Here is a 14,418-nt window from a genome sequence, read left to right as displayed (position 1 = left end):
CTACTCCGGATTTAACTTTTTTTTTTTTTTTAATAGCAACATGAAGTGAATCTTGACTTTAGGTAAGAGCTGTTGATATGTAAAAGCAATGAAATCTAAGCCAATCTTACTTTTTAAGAAACAATGCATGTTGTCTAAATCCACAAACTCTAGTCAGAGAAGGATGTGGATGACAGTGACAGCTAATGCTGTAACCCCACTCCTGGGAGCTTTCAGCTATCATTAAGTCACAGTTTGAGATGTGAGAAGTCCCACATTGAACTATAGAGTGCAAAAGACTCAAAATGTTGGACAATCTCAGGCTTTCTGTGAAGGTAGCTGTCACTTCGTGAAATGTTTGAGTGTTTGACAGGAAAGGTTGGAGTTGGTCCTTGGGTGCACAGGGCAACACATTCTGGAAAACAAGAAAGACTGGAAAAAGCTGTCCTAGAGAATGAGATTGTCCATTAACCACAGTACAGAACTGTCCCTTACCAGACAGACTTTTTGTCTGAGGAAATTCAATGCAGCATTTGTTATTAACTACAGTACTGACATGCAGTATTTCTGATTAAAAAGTTTAGTCATATTGCTGCACACCCTGGACTACCAGCTGGCAGTTCCAAAATTAGTTTCTGGACAGTGATGGTGGAAGGAAAATGGTACCTAATTTTTGCAACATTTACTAGACTGACAAGTTTTTTAAGCAGTTGTGCTTCGTTCATATACATGTTGCACTTGTGTTTGCTTCCCAGGATCTCATGAGGCTGTCTAGCCTCCATAGCTCTCAGGTGGGAATTCACCTCTCCTTATTCAGGCAGGGAAGGAGTCACCACAGTGACTTTTTAGATTAGGGTTTGTTTTGTTGTTTTTTTTTTTTCCTTTTCTGGCTGGTGTTTCTGGGGGAATGTAGTCAGCTATACTGAATGAAGTAATGATCACTCAGCTATACCATGTCTAAACACTGGGAAAAACAAGGTGATACTGGGAAATGCTCAGGCAGCATTTTCAAAGTTATTATCATAGTGTGTACTAGGAGTTGATGAAATCAGGAAGCAGCTGTGCAGCTGCTGACAGCTTCTAGATCACCTCTTCATCCAGCACAAGCTGCAGACTGAGATCTTCAATTGCTGCCAAGATTATCTAGACATCACCACAGGAAGATATCAGTCAGACATTTATGTCTCTGTTCACCTCTAAAGTGTACGTAAAGATCCTCGAAAGCAGCCACTGAGTAAGTAGATTCCCTAAAATGACTAAGTCATAGCTGTGCCAGGGATCCTTCCTTGAACCCACCTTTCATTATAATGAACATTTTTTACCCAAAATAAAAACGAGCTGTGGCCAAAACAAAAGCCAAAGAGCAAAGCTCTGAAAGAGGCACAAAAAAGTTTAACCTTTACACACCTCATTATATGGTATTAGCAATACTCTATCTATAATTTATCCATAAAGGTAAAACTAGTTCTCAATGGATCCAGGTGAGGGGGTCTGGATGAACCTCCTTTATTTGTGACAGTCTCATCCTGCTCAGATGTGCCATATTTATGTCATTTTTCCTCAGTAAACAAGGCACAAAGCAGCTCACAGTAAGAGCTCTAAATGAATAGACTTAAACTGAAAAATTCTCCTCAGTGTAAGCAATGTCCTTGGAGCAGAATTTGAGATAATGGTTTTGTGGAGAGTTTGGTTTGGCTAGTTTTGCAGCCATCCCTGCCCACTCCACACACTACCATCTCTCTTTCTAGTGACCTATTCAGAGTCAAATCAGCAACTGTTGCTCAGAGGTTCTCAAGAGTCATATATGACTATATTTCTTGCCATTCCTGCTGACAGCTGCCTCTGTAAATGTACAGCTAGCCTACTGTAAACCACTGTCCCATTCTGCAGTAGCAGATAACCTGCAGTAGAACCAGTAACAACACAGTATTCCCCATGGTATTTTTCCTCATCATCCAAACAAAACTTGAGGTTTTGTTGCAGCATCAATATATCATCTAAACTGTTCTTCCTCACTCAATGAGTATTGCTTTTTTGAGGGAGACCATCTGTGGCAGAAGCCTCATTCCTAACATTTTCTCCCAGCTCACGCAGTCTACCAGCCTGTGGGTTTAATACTGTGGCACAGTGTTGTCACTTACCAAACTCTTCTGTTTAGCAAGAGTCTTACTGGGTAATAATAGAAATAAGAGAGCAGTAAAATATAAATTTATAGCAATATCTCATAATATGTCTATTGCTTCACATTTCAGTTTCATTAAAATCAAAGTAATGTTCTTTATGCTCTGTTCAGATGATTTACTAGCTAGCACCACCTGCACAAAGATATGTCAAACAGAGGAAAATAAATCTATTACAATAAGACCTAGGGAGCTGAGTTATTTTTCACATTAATACTATAAATAATGCAGATACAATCCATTCACTCCATCCCCCTGTTTGATGGCAGGAAAATTAATTTTCAGACAGCCCCTGCTCCAGACATTGGGGTCAGCACAGCATCATTACAAGAACATTATTCAAACAAGTTTTCGGATTGCTAACCAAGATTCTGTAGGTACAGAACTAGAAGGTGTTTTGAAGCAAAGCCATTTGTTCTGTTGCTTTCCCCTAGCTATCAACTTTGCTTCCCATATTATTTTTCGTATATTTCAGGAAAGTATTCAAAGCATAATATTCTTAGAAAACGTGCAAGATCCATGTGTCACCAAATCCTGTTCACAGTTTGCTTAAGAATCAGTTCTCATCTTTTAAAACAGTGTTTCTCAGGAAGACACAGGGCGAGGGAATGGAGAAATTTCAGAGACATGGGGAATAGTCTTAATGTGCAAAATTATTAATATCCTGGAACAGAAGACAGTCCTTATTTCAAAGGTTGAGGAGATAGGAAAGGTGAGGACTGGATTTTTATTTTTTCATAAGAGGAGGGCTTAAGTAAATAAACAACAACAACAGCTTAAGAAACACTACATTAGAAGAACAATCTTTGCAACATATGAGAAATACAAACTTATACAGCTCTTTACTGATTTTAATCTCTTAAGTAGCTATTGCCACTAAAAAGTGGGTTCATCATGAGTTTGAAGTTAATTTATACTGTTTTCTATACCTGCTTTGTATATGTTTTGCCAAACAGCCTGTCATTCCCCACACTCGTTATTCTGGCACACTGCTCAGCCACCCTGCTGGATTGCCAAACCCCTTCTCATGCAGCAATATTTCCAACAGGGCAGAATGGCTTTTACTTACTTTAAACTGAAAGACACTTAGGATTCCCACATTACCTTTTCTTCACCACAAGCAAAAAAACACCCACTGTAATATTGTGTTTCCTTAAGTATATTGATGTATGGTTACTATAGGGCATAATATTTTGATAATTTGTAACTTAGTGACTTTACTAATCAAGATTATTATTTCTGTAGTTTGTGATCTTTCACATAAAACCCGTCAGGTTACTTCAGAAAAAAAAAAGATGGAAACAGATGTATCAAAGTCTCCAGAAGAGAATGTTGGACTTTTATAAACCAACATACCAGACTGAATAAATATTTTCCTTTTAGTTTTCTATCTACTCAGTCAAAACCAACAATATTTCATTAATTCAGCAGTTGTGTGGTCTTGCTAGTTCCAGAAAATTGTGTTTACAGTATACTTGTTTTTACTTTCTGTGAGAGAAGAGAAAGAAAGCCACTGTAGTACACTTAGTCCAGCCCTTCTGGAAAAGCTGTATTTTAAAGCATGGAAAAACATAGCAGAATGCATCTGGACAAACTCACTAATGTCTCAGAAAACTCTGGCTAATCTAACCAGGATTTTGGCAGGTCTATGATAAAACAGCAGAGATTTTTCAGTCAAAGCTACCATCCCGAAGATGGCTGCAAGGAAAAGATAAAATTAGGCACATTAAACGAACATTTACTTACCAGCAATAGTTGCAAAATCAAAACAACCCCACCCAATAAGTAAAAGCAATGATGATATTTTTGCAATCTTAACACTTGAACAGCACACAATACCAAAATATTACAGCTGCTTCTTAGAAATACTGAAATTAATGCCTTAATGTTTTGTGTTTCCAAACCAAGTAAGAGATACTTACCAACAATTTTAGAGACTGTTTTCCTAGCATATTTAATTGATGGAGACTTTCATTAGGGAATGCTGGAGCAAGTTGCCTTGGTTTTGTGGTATAATAAAATAATTTTAACTTAGCTTGTGTTTGTTGTATAGAGGATGTAAACCTTCTGTATATTGATGTACTATTGAGGACCTATTCAAAGCACATATTGCCTCTCCAAGCTAAGGGCATTAAAGAAGCCCAAATATTCATCATTTTGAAGACAACATAACAGAACTAATTAAAAAATAACATGGGAACCAATCAGGTACTGAGAACTTAAAATCTTTTGGATATTTCATCGCAAACATGCAGAGAACCTATCTGTCCCTCACAGAATATTCATAGTTTTTGTTAGTATGTGTACAATATTTTTGACAAATATGTAAATTCTATTTCTCTCTTTGAAGTAGGATATACAGAAATTGAAAACCATGCTAAGGGCTTTTAACTTGCAATTACAAAAAAAAACAAAAACAAAACAAAAGAAACTCACACCCACCAAACAAACAAACAAACAAAAAACAAAACCAAAAGCAAACAACACACCCAAAAAATAGGTGTTCAATTAGATACATAAAAAAATAAAGTTACTGCATTAATTTAAGATCAGTCTTCTCTTTCCAAAATAATCCTGTCAGCCCAGAAAACAACAAAAATCATCATCACCAAAATCATTTAGAATTACGAACATTTATATAAACAAAATTTTAGCCATAACTGTCCATATATTTTTTTTTAAGGTTGTTCCTTCAATTAATGCAATACATGAACAGATAATAACATTTCCTAAGGCGAATTATGCAAAGTCCAGAATTTTATTCTGTCTTTAAAAAAAGCCCTACAATTAGCTAAAACATAACATTTTAAAAATTCAGTTCTTGCTTTCCTTTAGAACTGGTTTTGAACCTGGATGTAATTACCCTGTCAGTTTTCAAAAGTTCCTACTTACCTTCCTTTAATTTGGATCCATTTTTGCCAAGTTATTTTTTCATTTAATAACACATTTGAAATGAGTGAGAATGCAGGCTTGTCTCTAAAAATGCCTCTTCCTGATACACTTACTGATTTGAATAATCTAATGGCTTCAACAGGGAGGCTATAACAAGACAAAGGATCACCTTATTGCATGCTACAGCCAGGCAAAACTGGAGTTGGGATACCATAAAAACCTGTCTTGTGATCTCGCAGACATTTCTGTTGCAACATTTCAGCCTGATTACTCTACAGGATTGGTTGTTCCCTTCACCAAACTTGAGGAAAGAGACAGGTATATGCCCTAATTATAGAGTGATGGTGTTATAGATAGGATAGCTGCAATTACATCGTATTTTAAGATGTGTATTCCGTGCCAAGCCTTTGCAGTAATTAGAATCATAGAATAGTTTGAGTTGGAAGGGACCTTCAAAAGTCATCTAGTCCAAGCCTCCTTCAACGATCAGGGACATCTGCAACTATATCAGGTTGCTCAGAGCCCTGTCCAGCCTGGCCTTGAATGTTTCCAGGGATGGGGCACCTACTATCTCTCTGGGCAACCGGTTACACCCTCATTGTTTACCACCCTCATTGTAAAAAATTTCTTCCTCATGTCCAACCTGAATCTCCCTTCTTTTAGTTTAAAACCATACCCCTTGTTCTATTGCAACAGGCCCTGCTAAAATGTCTGTCCCCGAATTATTTGTCTATAGATGATTTTATGAAATTGAGAGAGAAGTTTTCATTACCACCCTGGCTCCTTTCTCTGTCTCTTGCATGCATGAGGTCCCCATGAGCAGTGATACATGTGGGCTTGTGCTGCCACCAGGGGCTGGAAGGCTGGGCCAGATTTCGGGCTCTCAATAAAACCAGCTACATTTCTGAAGTAATTTTGGGCTTGTGTTACTGAATTTTGTAAGATGGACTGGGAACTTCCTCAGTTCTCACAGCAACCTGAAATGAGATGAATACAAAGGACTTGAAAACCACCACCAGAGTCCTCTGCTTTCCCATAGCTTCCTGCTTTTTACAGCACCACTGAGAGCTATCTCATTAACCACGATCTAATTGCCTCTTCAGAAACGTTTCCATGTATTCCCTTGGTATCTGGATCAGGACTTTTAGCTGGTCCAGGATATTTCTCATCTAATTCTTCTACTTTTTTTAAAAACAGGAGAAATCCCGATTTCTCCAGAGAAAGAGACTGATGACCAAATGTGCATTAAAGCAGCCAGAAAAAGGCAAGCCAGAACTGGAATAAGAAAAATGAAGAGTTGGCTTCTGAAGAACTCGATGGATTTATTATGTACTTCATCTTCTTTTGATGGGAATGTTCTAAAAATACTCCATGAGCTCAGTACATTACATTAAACACATTTATACTGGAAGCAGTCACATCTTGTTTGTTATGGAGAAAAGAGCTGCTATATACAAATGAAAATAGTTTTCTGCCTGAGAAAGCCAAGTCACTTCAGCAATAAGAGTTTGTCACATGGGGTGGGGAACAAAAATGCAAATAAAGCTCAAAGATAAAGCACTGTACAGATTTCCACCACATTAAATAATGTAGAACACTCACCTATGTTTACCATGCTTGTAGATTAGAACAGTGACATTAATAACTGGGATTATCAGTGGTACCAAATGTATTTTGCTGTACTACAAAAAGAGGTTTTCGAAGAAATAGTGGCTCTGTAAGCTGCTTTCAAGGCTTGTGTTAGAGAGATGTTGTGTATCTAGAATGGGATTGAGAAAGGTAATGATAAAAGACCAATTTTTGGAAAAGCATTCTGTTGTACAAAGCAGATGCCCGTTTACTTGTTAACATACATATGGTTTGTTCTCCCTAACCTTTTAAAAAAGCTGCCTTCAGTTACATTCTGGCAAAAGAATCAGAATACACATGTATTACACTACAGTTAATTTACAAATACAATTGCTTTAATGTAATTTTCTTGATCTGACAATTTATAAAAAAGTTTTCGCTCATTTTAACTCAAATAATTATAAAAGGCTGGAGAATTTACATCACATTAAGTTTTTTGTCTTCCTGGCTGGCCAGACTGGACTGAGAATTACAAAATTTGTTATTTTTTAAAATGTGTTTAAGAAAAGTTATTTCTGCCAATGTTTGGTTACAATCAAAACAAAGCACTTTAACTTGCCAAAAATTAAATAGGCAAATGTTAATGATCACTTGTCTCAGGGAAAATTGATTCAAGGGATCATTCCTTAAATATGCCTCTGAATATTTTTTTGTTGTTTTTGAGCTGCTTATATTCATTTCCCCTCAGAGTTTCTAAACTATGAGTGGCTACACATTGCACAATACAGTGGGATGTACCATTCCTAAAGGCTATCTTCTCCAATGGTACATCTCTATGTGCACTTGCCTTATTTTCATAGCCATACAATTTGTGATAACTTAGCCTCCTACTTTCAGTCTAACAAAAATGCTGCTGCTAAATCATCTGCTGACTACATATGCCATTAAAGCTCCGATTTCCTTTGTTTAAATTAATATTCAAGTTCACAATAGTTATCTAAATAAGGAGCCAGGCATACCAGCACAGGCCAATTCTTTACTTATCAACAAGAGATAAATAGGAAATGGAAATCAATTCATGCTAGGCCTATGTAAACCTAAGACAGAGACCCAAACCCACCTTCTGCTTGCTATCCTGACAGCCTAAGCTAACTCCTGTTGTTACAAAAGAGAGCACCAAAGTAGCATCTTTTCACCGTACTAGATCAGCAAGACTCCTTTCAGGACTTCACTGATAAACTAATCACTCTGAACTCTGTATTTGAAGCAAGGTGAGTCTTGTAATTTGCTTTATTTCCTAAAGGGAATGACACTGCAATGCTTTTTACTTGGTTAGACTTAAGTGTTTAACAGGAAATGGGACAGTTCTTGTCAATGGCAAATGAACCAGTTCTGACTGAATTACATGAGCATACATTCAGAGAAACTCAGCTGAAGTCAAAATTACACTGGCAAATAATATTATAACTGGACCTAATGAGAAAAGGAGACAATAGATCCACAAATGTAACAGTAAGAAGAAGACAAAAGAAAAAAAAAAAGGGGGGGGGGGGGGAGGAAAAAAAAAGGAAAGGAAATAAATAAGGGTTTCTTCTTTTAAAACCCCCAAACCTTAAAATAAAGAGCAGTGGTCACACTCTGAAACTCATTTTTAAGCTTTATGGTCTCCCTAGTATGTCCATTACATGAAGGCAATGAAACAATTTTACTTAGATTAATTAGGCTGTTGCTTTCCTTGTTCATGTTGTCATGTCAAAACCTTAACTTCAAGTGAAATGGAAAACTTACACCTCATATGAATAACTTTAATTATTTAAAACAAACACTCCAGACAAACAATAAACAAATGCTACCAGTGACATCTTTCTGTGAAAATTCAGGAGTATTTTTAATGATGTTATTTTAAGCTTAAGTAAATATTTTTATTTTAAGAGAGATATACCAGAGGGCAAAAGACAGAGAGCTTGAAGCTGTTAGGCACCTACAATTCTAGACAGATACATGTATACATCTATATAACACACACAATCTATGCCTCATAGTTTAGAATGGTACTGCCTCATGAAAAGAAGGCAACAAATTGTTAGCTAATAAACATTCATTTCTTTTAATATCTATTAAATTCCCAGAGTCTTGCAGAAAATATAAGAATATTTTAGAATAAGTTGTGGCAACATGGACCTATAAAGTTGGAGTTCTGATTTTTTCATAAAGTGTTTTTCAAAAAGGAGTTTTCAGACATGTAGACAACACAAAGAGCATTTGGAACTACACAACACTAATACTTTGTCATACAAGATGAAGCTCATTTTTTTCCTCCTGTAGCTATCAGGTTGGCACCTCTCTCAAACCAGCACAGAAACCCCCTCAGTAACTGGAAGAGTCACTCAAGGCTAAGTATGTGTTTCAAGACTAGCAAATAATGCATACAATAATTTAGAAGATTAAAGAAGTAAGGCTGATCAAAAGAAGTCAAGAGATTAGATAGCCTACTGGGATAATGAAACAAGATTTCAACAGTTTCTGTAGCCAATAGTACAAAAGCAGCACATGGTCCTGCCTTACAGTGAGAAAATCCATGTCCCTGGGCCGTAGATATAAGCCCAGCAGACTAAATAATGCCAGAAACAAGGCTCAGACTCACATTTCTGGGTCTATACAAGATGCCTTTCCAGCTCTGTCACTGAGTATGTTCTGGGATGTTGCAGTGAGCAGTTTGCGTATTCACAGGGCTGCCTTATGGTATCTATCACTGCATTTGTCAATTTTAATAAATAAAATGAATTTCCCAAAAGTTTGTCAAAACCCCTGATCTTTAACTATGTGCCCCAGCCTGTCTTGTTCTCCATGTGTATTCTTGGGCTCAAAAGACAGCTGAGATGTTTGGTGGACCAGCCTACTACATCTCTGTTATATTTCTATTGTACTTCCCTTGTAATCTTTTTATTTGTCCAGTTTGATCTGTTCTTTACAAACGTAACGTCTTTTCCTAGCTGCCCCCTTGATTCTAGTGTAACATTCTTGCTATATTAGCTAGTTGTATTCATATGACAATTTGCTTAATTTGCTTCAGATCTCAGAAAAAAACAAATACAATGTTAAGAGAATAAAGTTTTTCTTATTATCACAAGATGCACTGGAAAGCATGAAAATATATATATATGAATAATATGAAAACAGTCAGATGTTCCTGATAAATTCAATAGATAAAAGTGAATTTTATATATTATTTCAGTCAGCTGGGACTTTTAATATGCAAAAGTCACCAAAGGATTGAGATGGAACTCTATATATTTCAAGTAATATATATTTCCTTGATGAGATCTAGTAAAAAGTAAAACCAGTTGACATAAGAGACTATTTTCCCACAAATAGCTTATAAAAATATATAAATATAAGGAAATCAAGTTCTTCAAGTTGTAAGAGGCACATGCTGAAAATGTTGAGTGTCTTTGGTTGTAATATGAGTCTTATTCGTAAAAAAGAATTGTTGCCACTTGCGCTGCAAATTATTCAAATTTATACAGCAGACTAATTTAGTAAAAAAGGAAATAGGGTTCTTCTGTATTAGGTAGTGAGTTATACTAGACTTTTAAAATGTGTAAACCCAGAGGGATATTAAAATGTTAATTTGGATAGTATTTAAAAGGTAATTACTTTTATACAATAAAATAAGAAGTCTACTGAATACTAATCTCTGTGTCATGTGCTTTCTTTGAACTAATGCTGCACAAAATAGAAAATCCATTTGTTTAAGTGATTTTAATTTAGATTAATGGAGGACATTCTCATGTATAAAAAGTGTCTGATTTTTTTTCAGCTTGGCTCATTTAAAATCCTTACTGTATCAAAATTACCATTAAAGAAATGTACCTACACTTGTTGGATAGCACTGAACTGAAAGAATGATAGATGGGAAATTCTAACAACTCTCTTGATGAAAGCGTGGTTTGGTTTCTTCAGCACAAGCACTGCTACAAAAAAACACTGGCTCAGGCCATACTGAGTAAGTTGAGATTAATTGCTCCTGAGCAAAAGCTGATTTCATCAATTCAAGCCTTTTAAGGGAGGGGCAAATGCTCAAAATTTTAGTTACATTTCATTCCAGAGAAGATTACTCAGACCAGAAAGGATATTTTGTCACATTTCTTAAGTAATAATCTAAATATGGATTTACTTATAGCTCTATTTAAAGAAGTCATGCACCATATTGTCTAGGAAATCCTCTGATATTAGTGTCTTACTCATTAAAAATGGATGACCAAAGAAAGATTTCTTTTAAAAAAATCCAAAGACCTTGACTAGTGTAGTCAAAATTATTTTCATTTGTATGTATTTGTATCTTATTTTGTATCATTGACACTCATTTTATTTGTTTCCTTGCAGGATTGCATATATGAATACTATATAATTTTGTTATTTCCCTTCAAACACTTTTTTCTGCAATTTGCAGACCATTTTCAGAGTTTTTACTCATAGTGATAGTTCAATAGCCACAGGCTGGTAATCACTGATCTATAATACAACCCCTCAACCCAAATATGTTTTAGATAATCCAGACCTTTAGACTACACTTGACATCTATATTATGCTTCTGATGACCTACTCAATGCGTAGAGAGCATCCGTCTTGGGACATCCACAGGAAACCATATTCACACATTTTATAATAAATTTTGTTAGTGGAAAGTGTTTTCTCCCTTTTCCCTCTGTTGTATCAGTGCTTATTTCTTTAGTCAACACCTCCTATACTTGACTACCTATCTGAATTATTTTGTTAAAAATGTTATGTATCTAAGTATCTAGGCTGGGTATTTACTCAAGTAAACAGATGATTTCCAGCTAAATCAAAATAAACCAATAAATGAAGAAGTCACATATGATCATTTTTTTCAGCACATCATAAAAGACATTTTTAGAAGACAGAGTATTTTGAAACTGCTCTCAAAAAAAAAATAGTTTTATGTGTAACCATTTGAGTTGTTCTGTAGCCAACTGCATCCCTTATAGTTTCAATTACTAGATTCAGAAAACATGAAAGACACAAACAGCAACATAAATCATAATAAGAAATCATATAGGGAGAAAAGCTGGTGAAAGAAGCATTTGAGACCCTAGACATACCTATGCAGTACTCCAGACCAAATAGAAACAAAGAAGGTTATACCCGCATTCTCAGTCTGGAGACCTCCCAGCACCTGAACACAGAGAAGTGCGTTCAGGGTGTGTACCACAAGACTTGAGTGCGTGCTTTCTCCCCAGCACTGGTCCCCCAACTACATGCATGGGGAGGGGAGCAGGGTGTGTGGGCACCAAGACAGGGCACAGATCAACATGCCTCCTGCTCTGGTCAGCTCTGGAGCACACCACAAGGCATGTCTAACCTCGAAGCACAAATTGCTGAGGAACAAGAGCTCAGTGAGTCCTACAGACCCATGCTCAAAGTCAGGTCACCAATTTTTTCCCAGAGCACACCAAGCCACAATTAACTTTTTGCTTGGAGAAGTGACCTCTGTGAAAGGACTCATCGAGCTCCCTCTGAGGAGGTAGTTGGTGGGAATGGAGAAGAGCTAAAAAAACCTTACCTTTCCAGTTCCCATCTTTCTGAGTCTAGCTGTCATTTAACTGAACAGAAAGGAATCTTTGCACTATCCTTGTTCTTAATTTATTCTTGTCAAGCTAAACATCAATTAACTATTACTTATTTTTTAGCAGGAATATGAAGCCATTCTTAAATGTTTTCTGATGAAGTTACAGCCAGGGCAGATGAACTGTGTAAGTTTCTTTCACACAGTAAAACTTAGGTCAATCTATACTTCGAATGAGAAATGTCAAGAACCTCTCTCCTCTCCTAAGCCATTTACATATGCCCACTCTGTATTCATTAGATCAACATTTACTGTTCTTATTCTGTCAGCAGAATGTTGATTTGATTTTTACTCTTGCTATTACAATGCCACAGGTATAAAAGCATTATGAGTGGTGCAGTAGATTTACAGACTGAATAAAATATAATTTCTGAGGAGTAATTACTGGTAGGAAACGAAATTTTAATAACAACTTTCATCTGGATAGCAATTAGCTAAAGAAAATAATTTTACTCATCATGATTTATAGATGAATCATTGGAGAAAAAATGTCTGACTACAAGCTTGTCACTCATCTAAAATATTATGAAGATTAAAAGGACAGCCTCTGCAGATTCTGTTTGGCCCACAGATCTCCAATATTTTTCCCCATAAAGGATCATTAATCAAAAAACAGAAACTGAAATCATTCCACCACCAAATCAGAAGACCTTGTGCGTTATTGAGAGGCAGCTCAAGTTCAGCTCTCTTAGGGTAAGGATCACTGTCCATAGTGAGTGTTACAAACACTAACTTTTTTCCTACAAAATGTCCATGATACAGTTGCCCTTTCAATGAAATAGAAAGCTTCACTGAAATCTTCGGAAGAAAAGAGCATAGATGCCTGTCTCTAGGAATGAATCAGAAAAAGAGTAGGCATATCCCAGTGCCAGAAAGTAGTTTCAAATATTATAGTGGCTATTTGAAGGAAGCTTTATTGCTCTCAGATTCCACCCTGAGGCTTCCAGCCCCTCTTCAGACATTGCAGAAGAAGCCTGTATACCCAAGATGAGCATTGACATTTCACTTTGGGCATCAGGCACCTAAGAAATTAACCTCTACATTGGATTTGATACAATTATTTTCAAAGTATGCTGGCACAAACATGTGGATGAAGTAATGGATATTATATTACTAACTTTAATTAATGAAAACATATACTGTTCTCTCTGAGGATTGACTAAAATGTAATGAGAATTACTAAGTCGATAGAGCCACTGTGCAGCTACCACAGGGACAAAAATGTTATTTTACAGTGAATGATTACATTCATTAATGTAGCTTACCAGAGAGTATCTTAAACTTTCGTTTGCAACTTTTCATTTTTGAGTATTTGAAGACATGTTTCTATTAGCAACAGTAGTAATTCCTTTGTTATGATGCATTTCAAAATTATGGTAAATAAAAAAATTGCCAGTGTTACTGGTGATTTGCATATAGATAGAGAACTTCTCTAAGATGAAAACCAAAATCAACCAACACGTATATTTTAGTGATTTATCTAAAGCCTTTAATTCTATGTTCATCTTGCTGCTTGAGTTACTAGCTTGTATTTACTTTTCAAAGGCTTTAATGCTATATGTCCACTAGCTTTTCATATAAAGTACTCATTGAATATGAACGTCTTGATTCATTATGGATATTTTGATCCGTTACTGATTATTCATTTAAAAACTAAGAAAATAAATTTATTCAAAATTGTGCTGAAATAATCTGCAGCTATTTGTTGCTATACACATTACTCCTGCATCTCAGAGCATGCCAACATATGATAATAACTGTCTTTCCTCATATAATTTTATCCTACCTGGATGCAGATATACAACTCAGAAAAGTGACTGTTTTAACAGGTCATTTTCTCATTATGTTTCTCAATGTGTTATTGGAAGGTTATTTTCTAACCCTATAAAATATTGTTGTTTCTTATCAAAGCCTCCATTTAGGACTCTTCTGGAAACTCTTTTCCTAAATTTATTGCTACACTTTACTTCAATGTCCCCTTCACTCGCAAAGCCCTCTTTTTCAGACCAAATACCCAGTCTGACCCTGCCACTATAAAGCCAAAGCCTTTAAGCTGGAACATCTTCCTTTACACAGTTTAATCACCGTGTCTGACACTGATCAACAGCTGACATTTCCAATGCAAAAGTAACCACACATTTATTGTAAAGA

The 14,418-nt window shown here is 36.0% G+C and overlaps 1 protein-coding gene and 1 long non-coding RNA gene across 4 annotated transcripts in view; one reads left to right on the top strand and one right to left on the bottom strand.

Moving 5' to 3' along the window:
- Positions 1-10,303, top strand: part of HTR7 (5-hydroxytryptamine receptor 7) — a 39,497-nt gene extending 29,194 nt beyond the window's left edge. The window contains exon 3 of the mRNA XM_065067435.1: positions 6,249-10,303. Within this exon, the coding sequence (XP_064923507.1) occupies positions 6,249-6,282 (34 nt within the window). The 3' untranslated portion in view covers positions 6,283-10,303. The remainder of the gene's footprint in view (positions 1-6,248) is intronic.
- Positions 1-14,418, bottom strand: part of LOC135579768 (uncharacterized) — a 58,069-nt gene that overhangs the window by 21,408 nt on the left and 22,243 nt on the right. The window lies entirely within an intron of this gene.

The sequence above is a fragment of the Columba livia genome, chromosome 6 (genome assembly GCF_036013475.1).
Source record: "Columba livia isolate bColLiv1 breed racing homer chromosome 6, bColLiv1.pat.W.v2, whole genome shotgun sequence".
Taxonomy (NCBI): domain Eukaryota; kingdom Metazoa; phylum Chordata; class Aves; order Columbiformes; family Columbidae; genus Columba; species Columba livia.
Note: the sequence above shows the minus strand (reverse complement) of the source record. Positions and strands in the feature narration are given on the sequence as shown.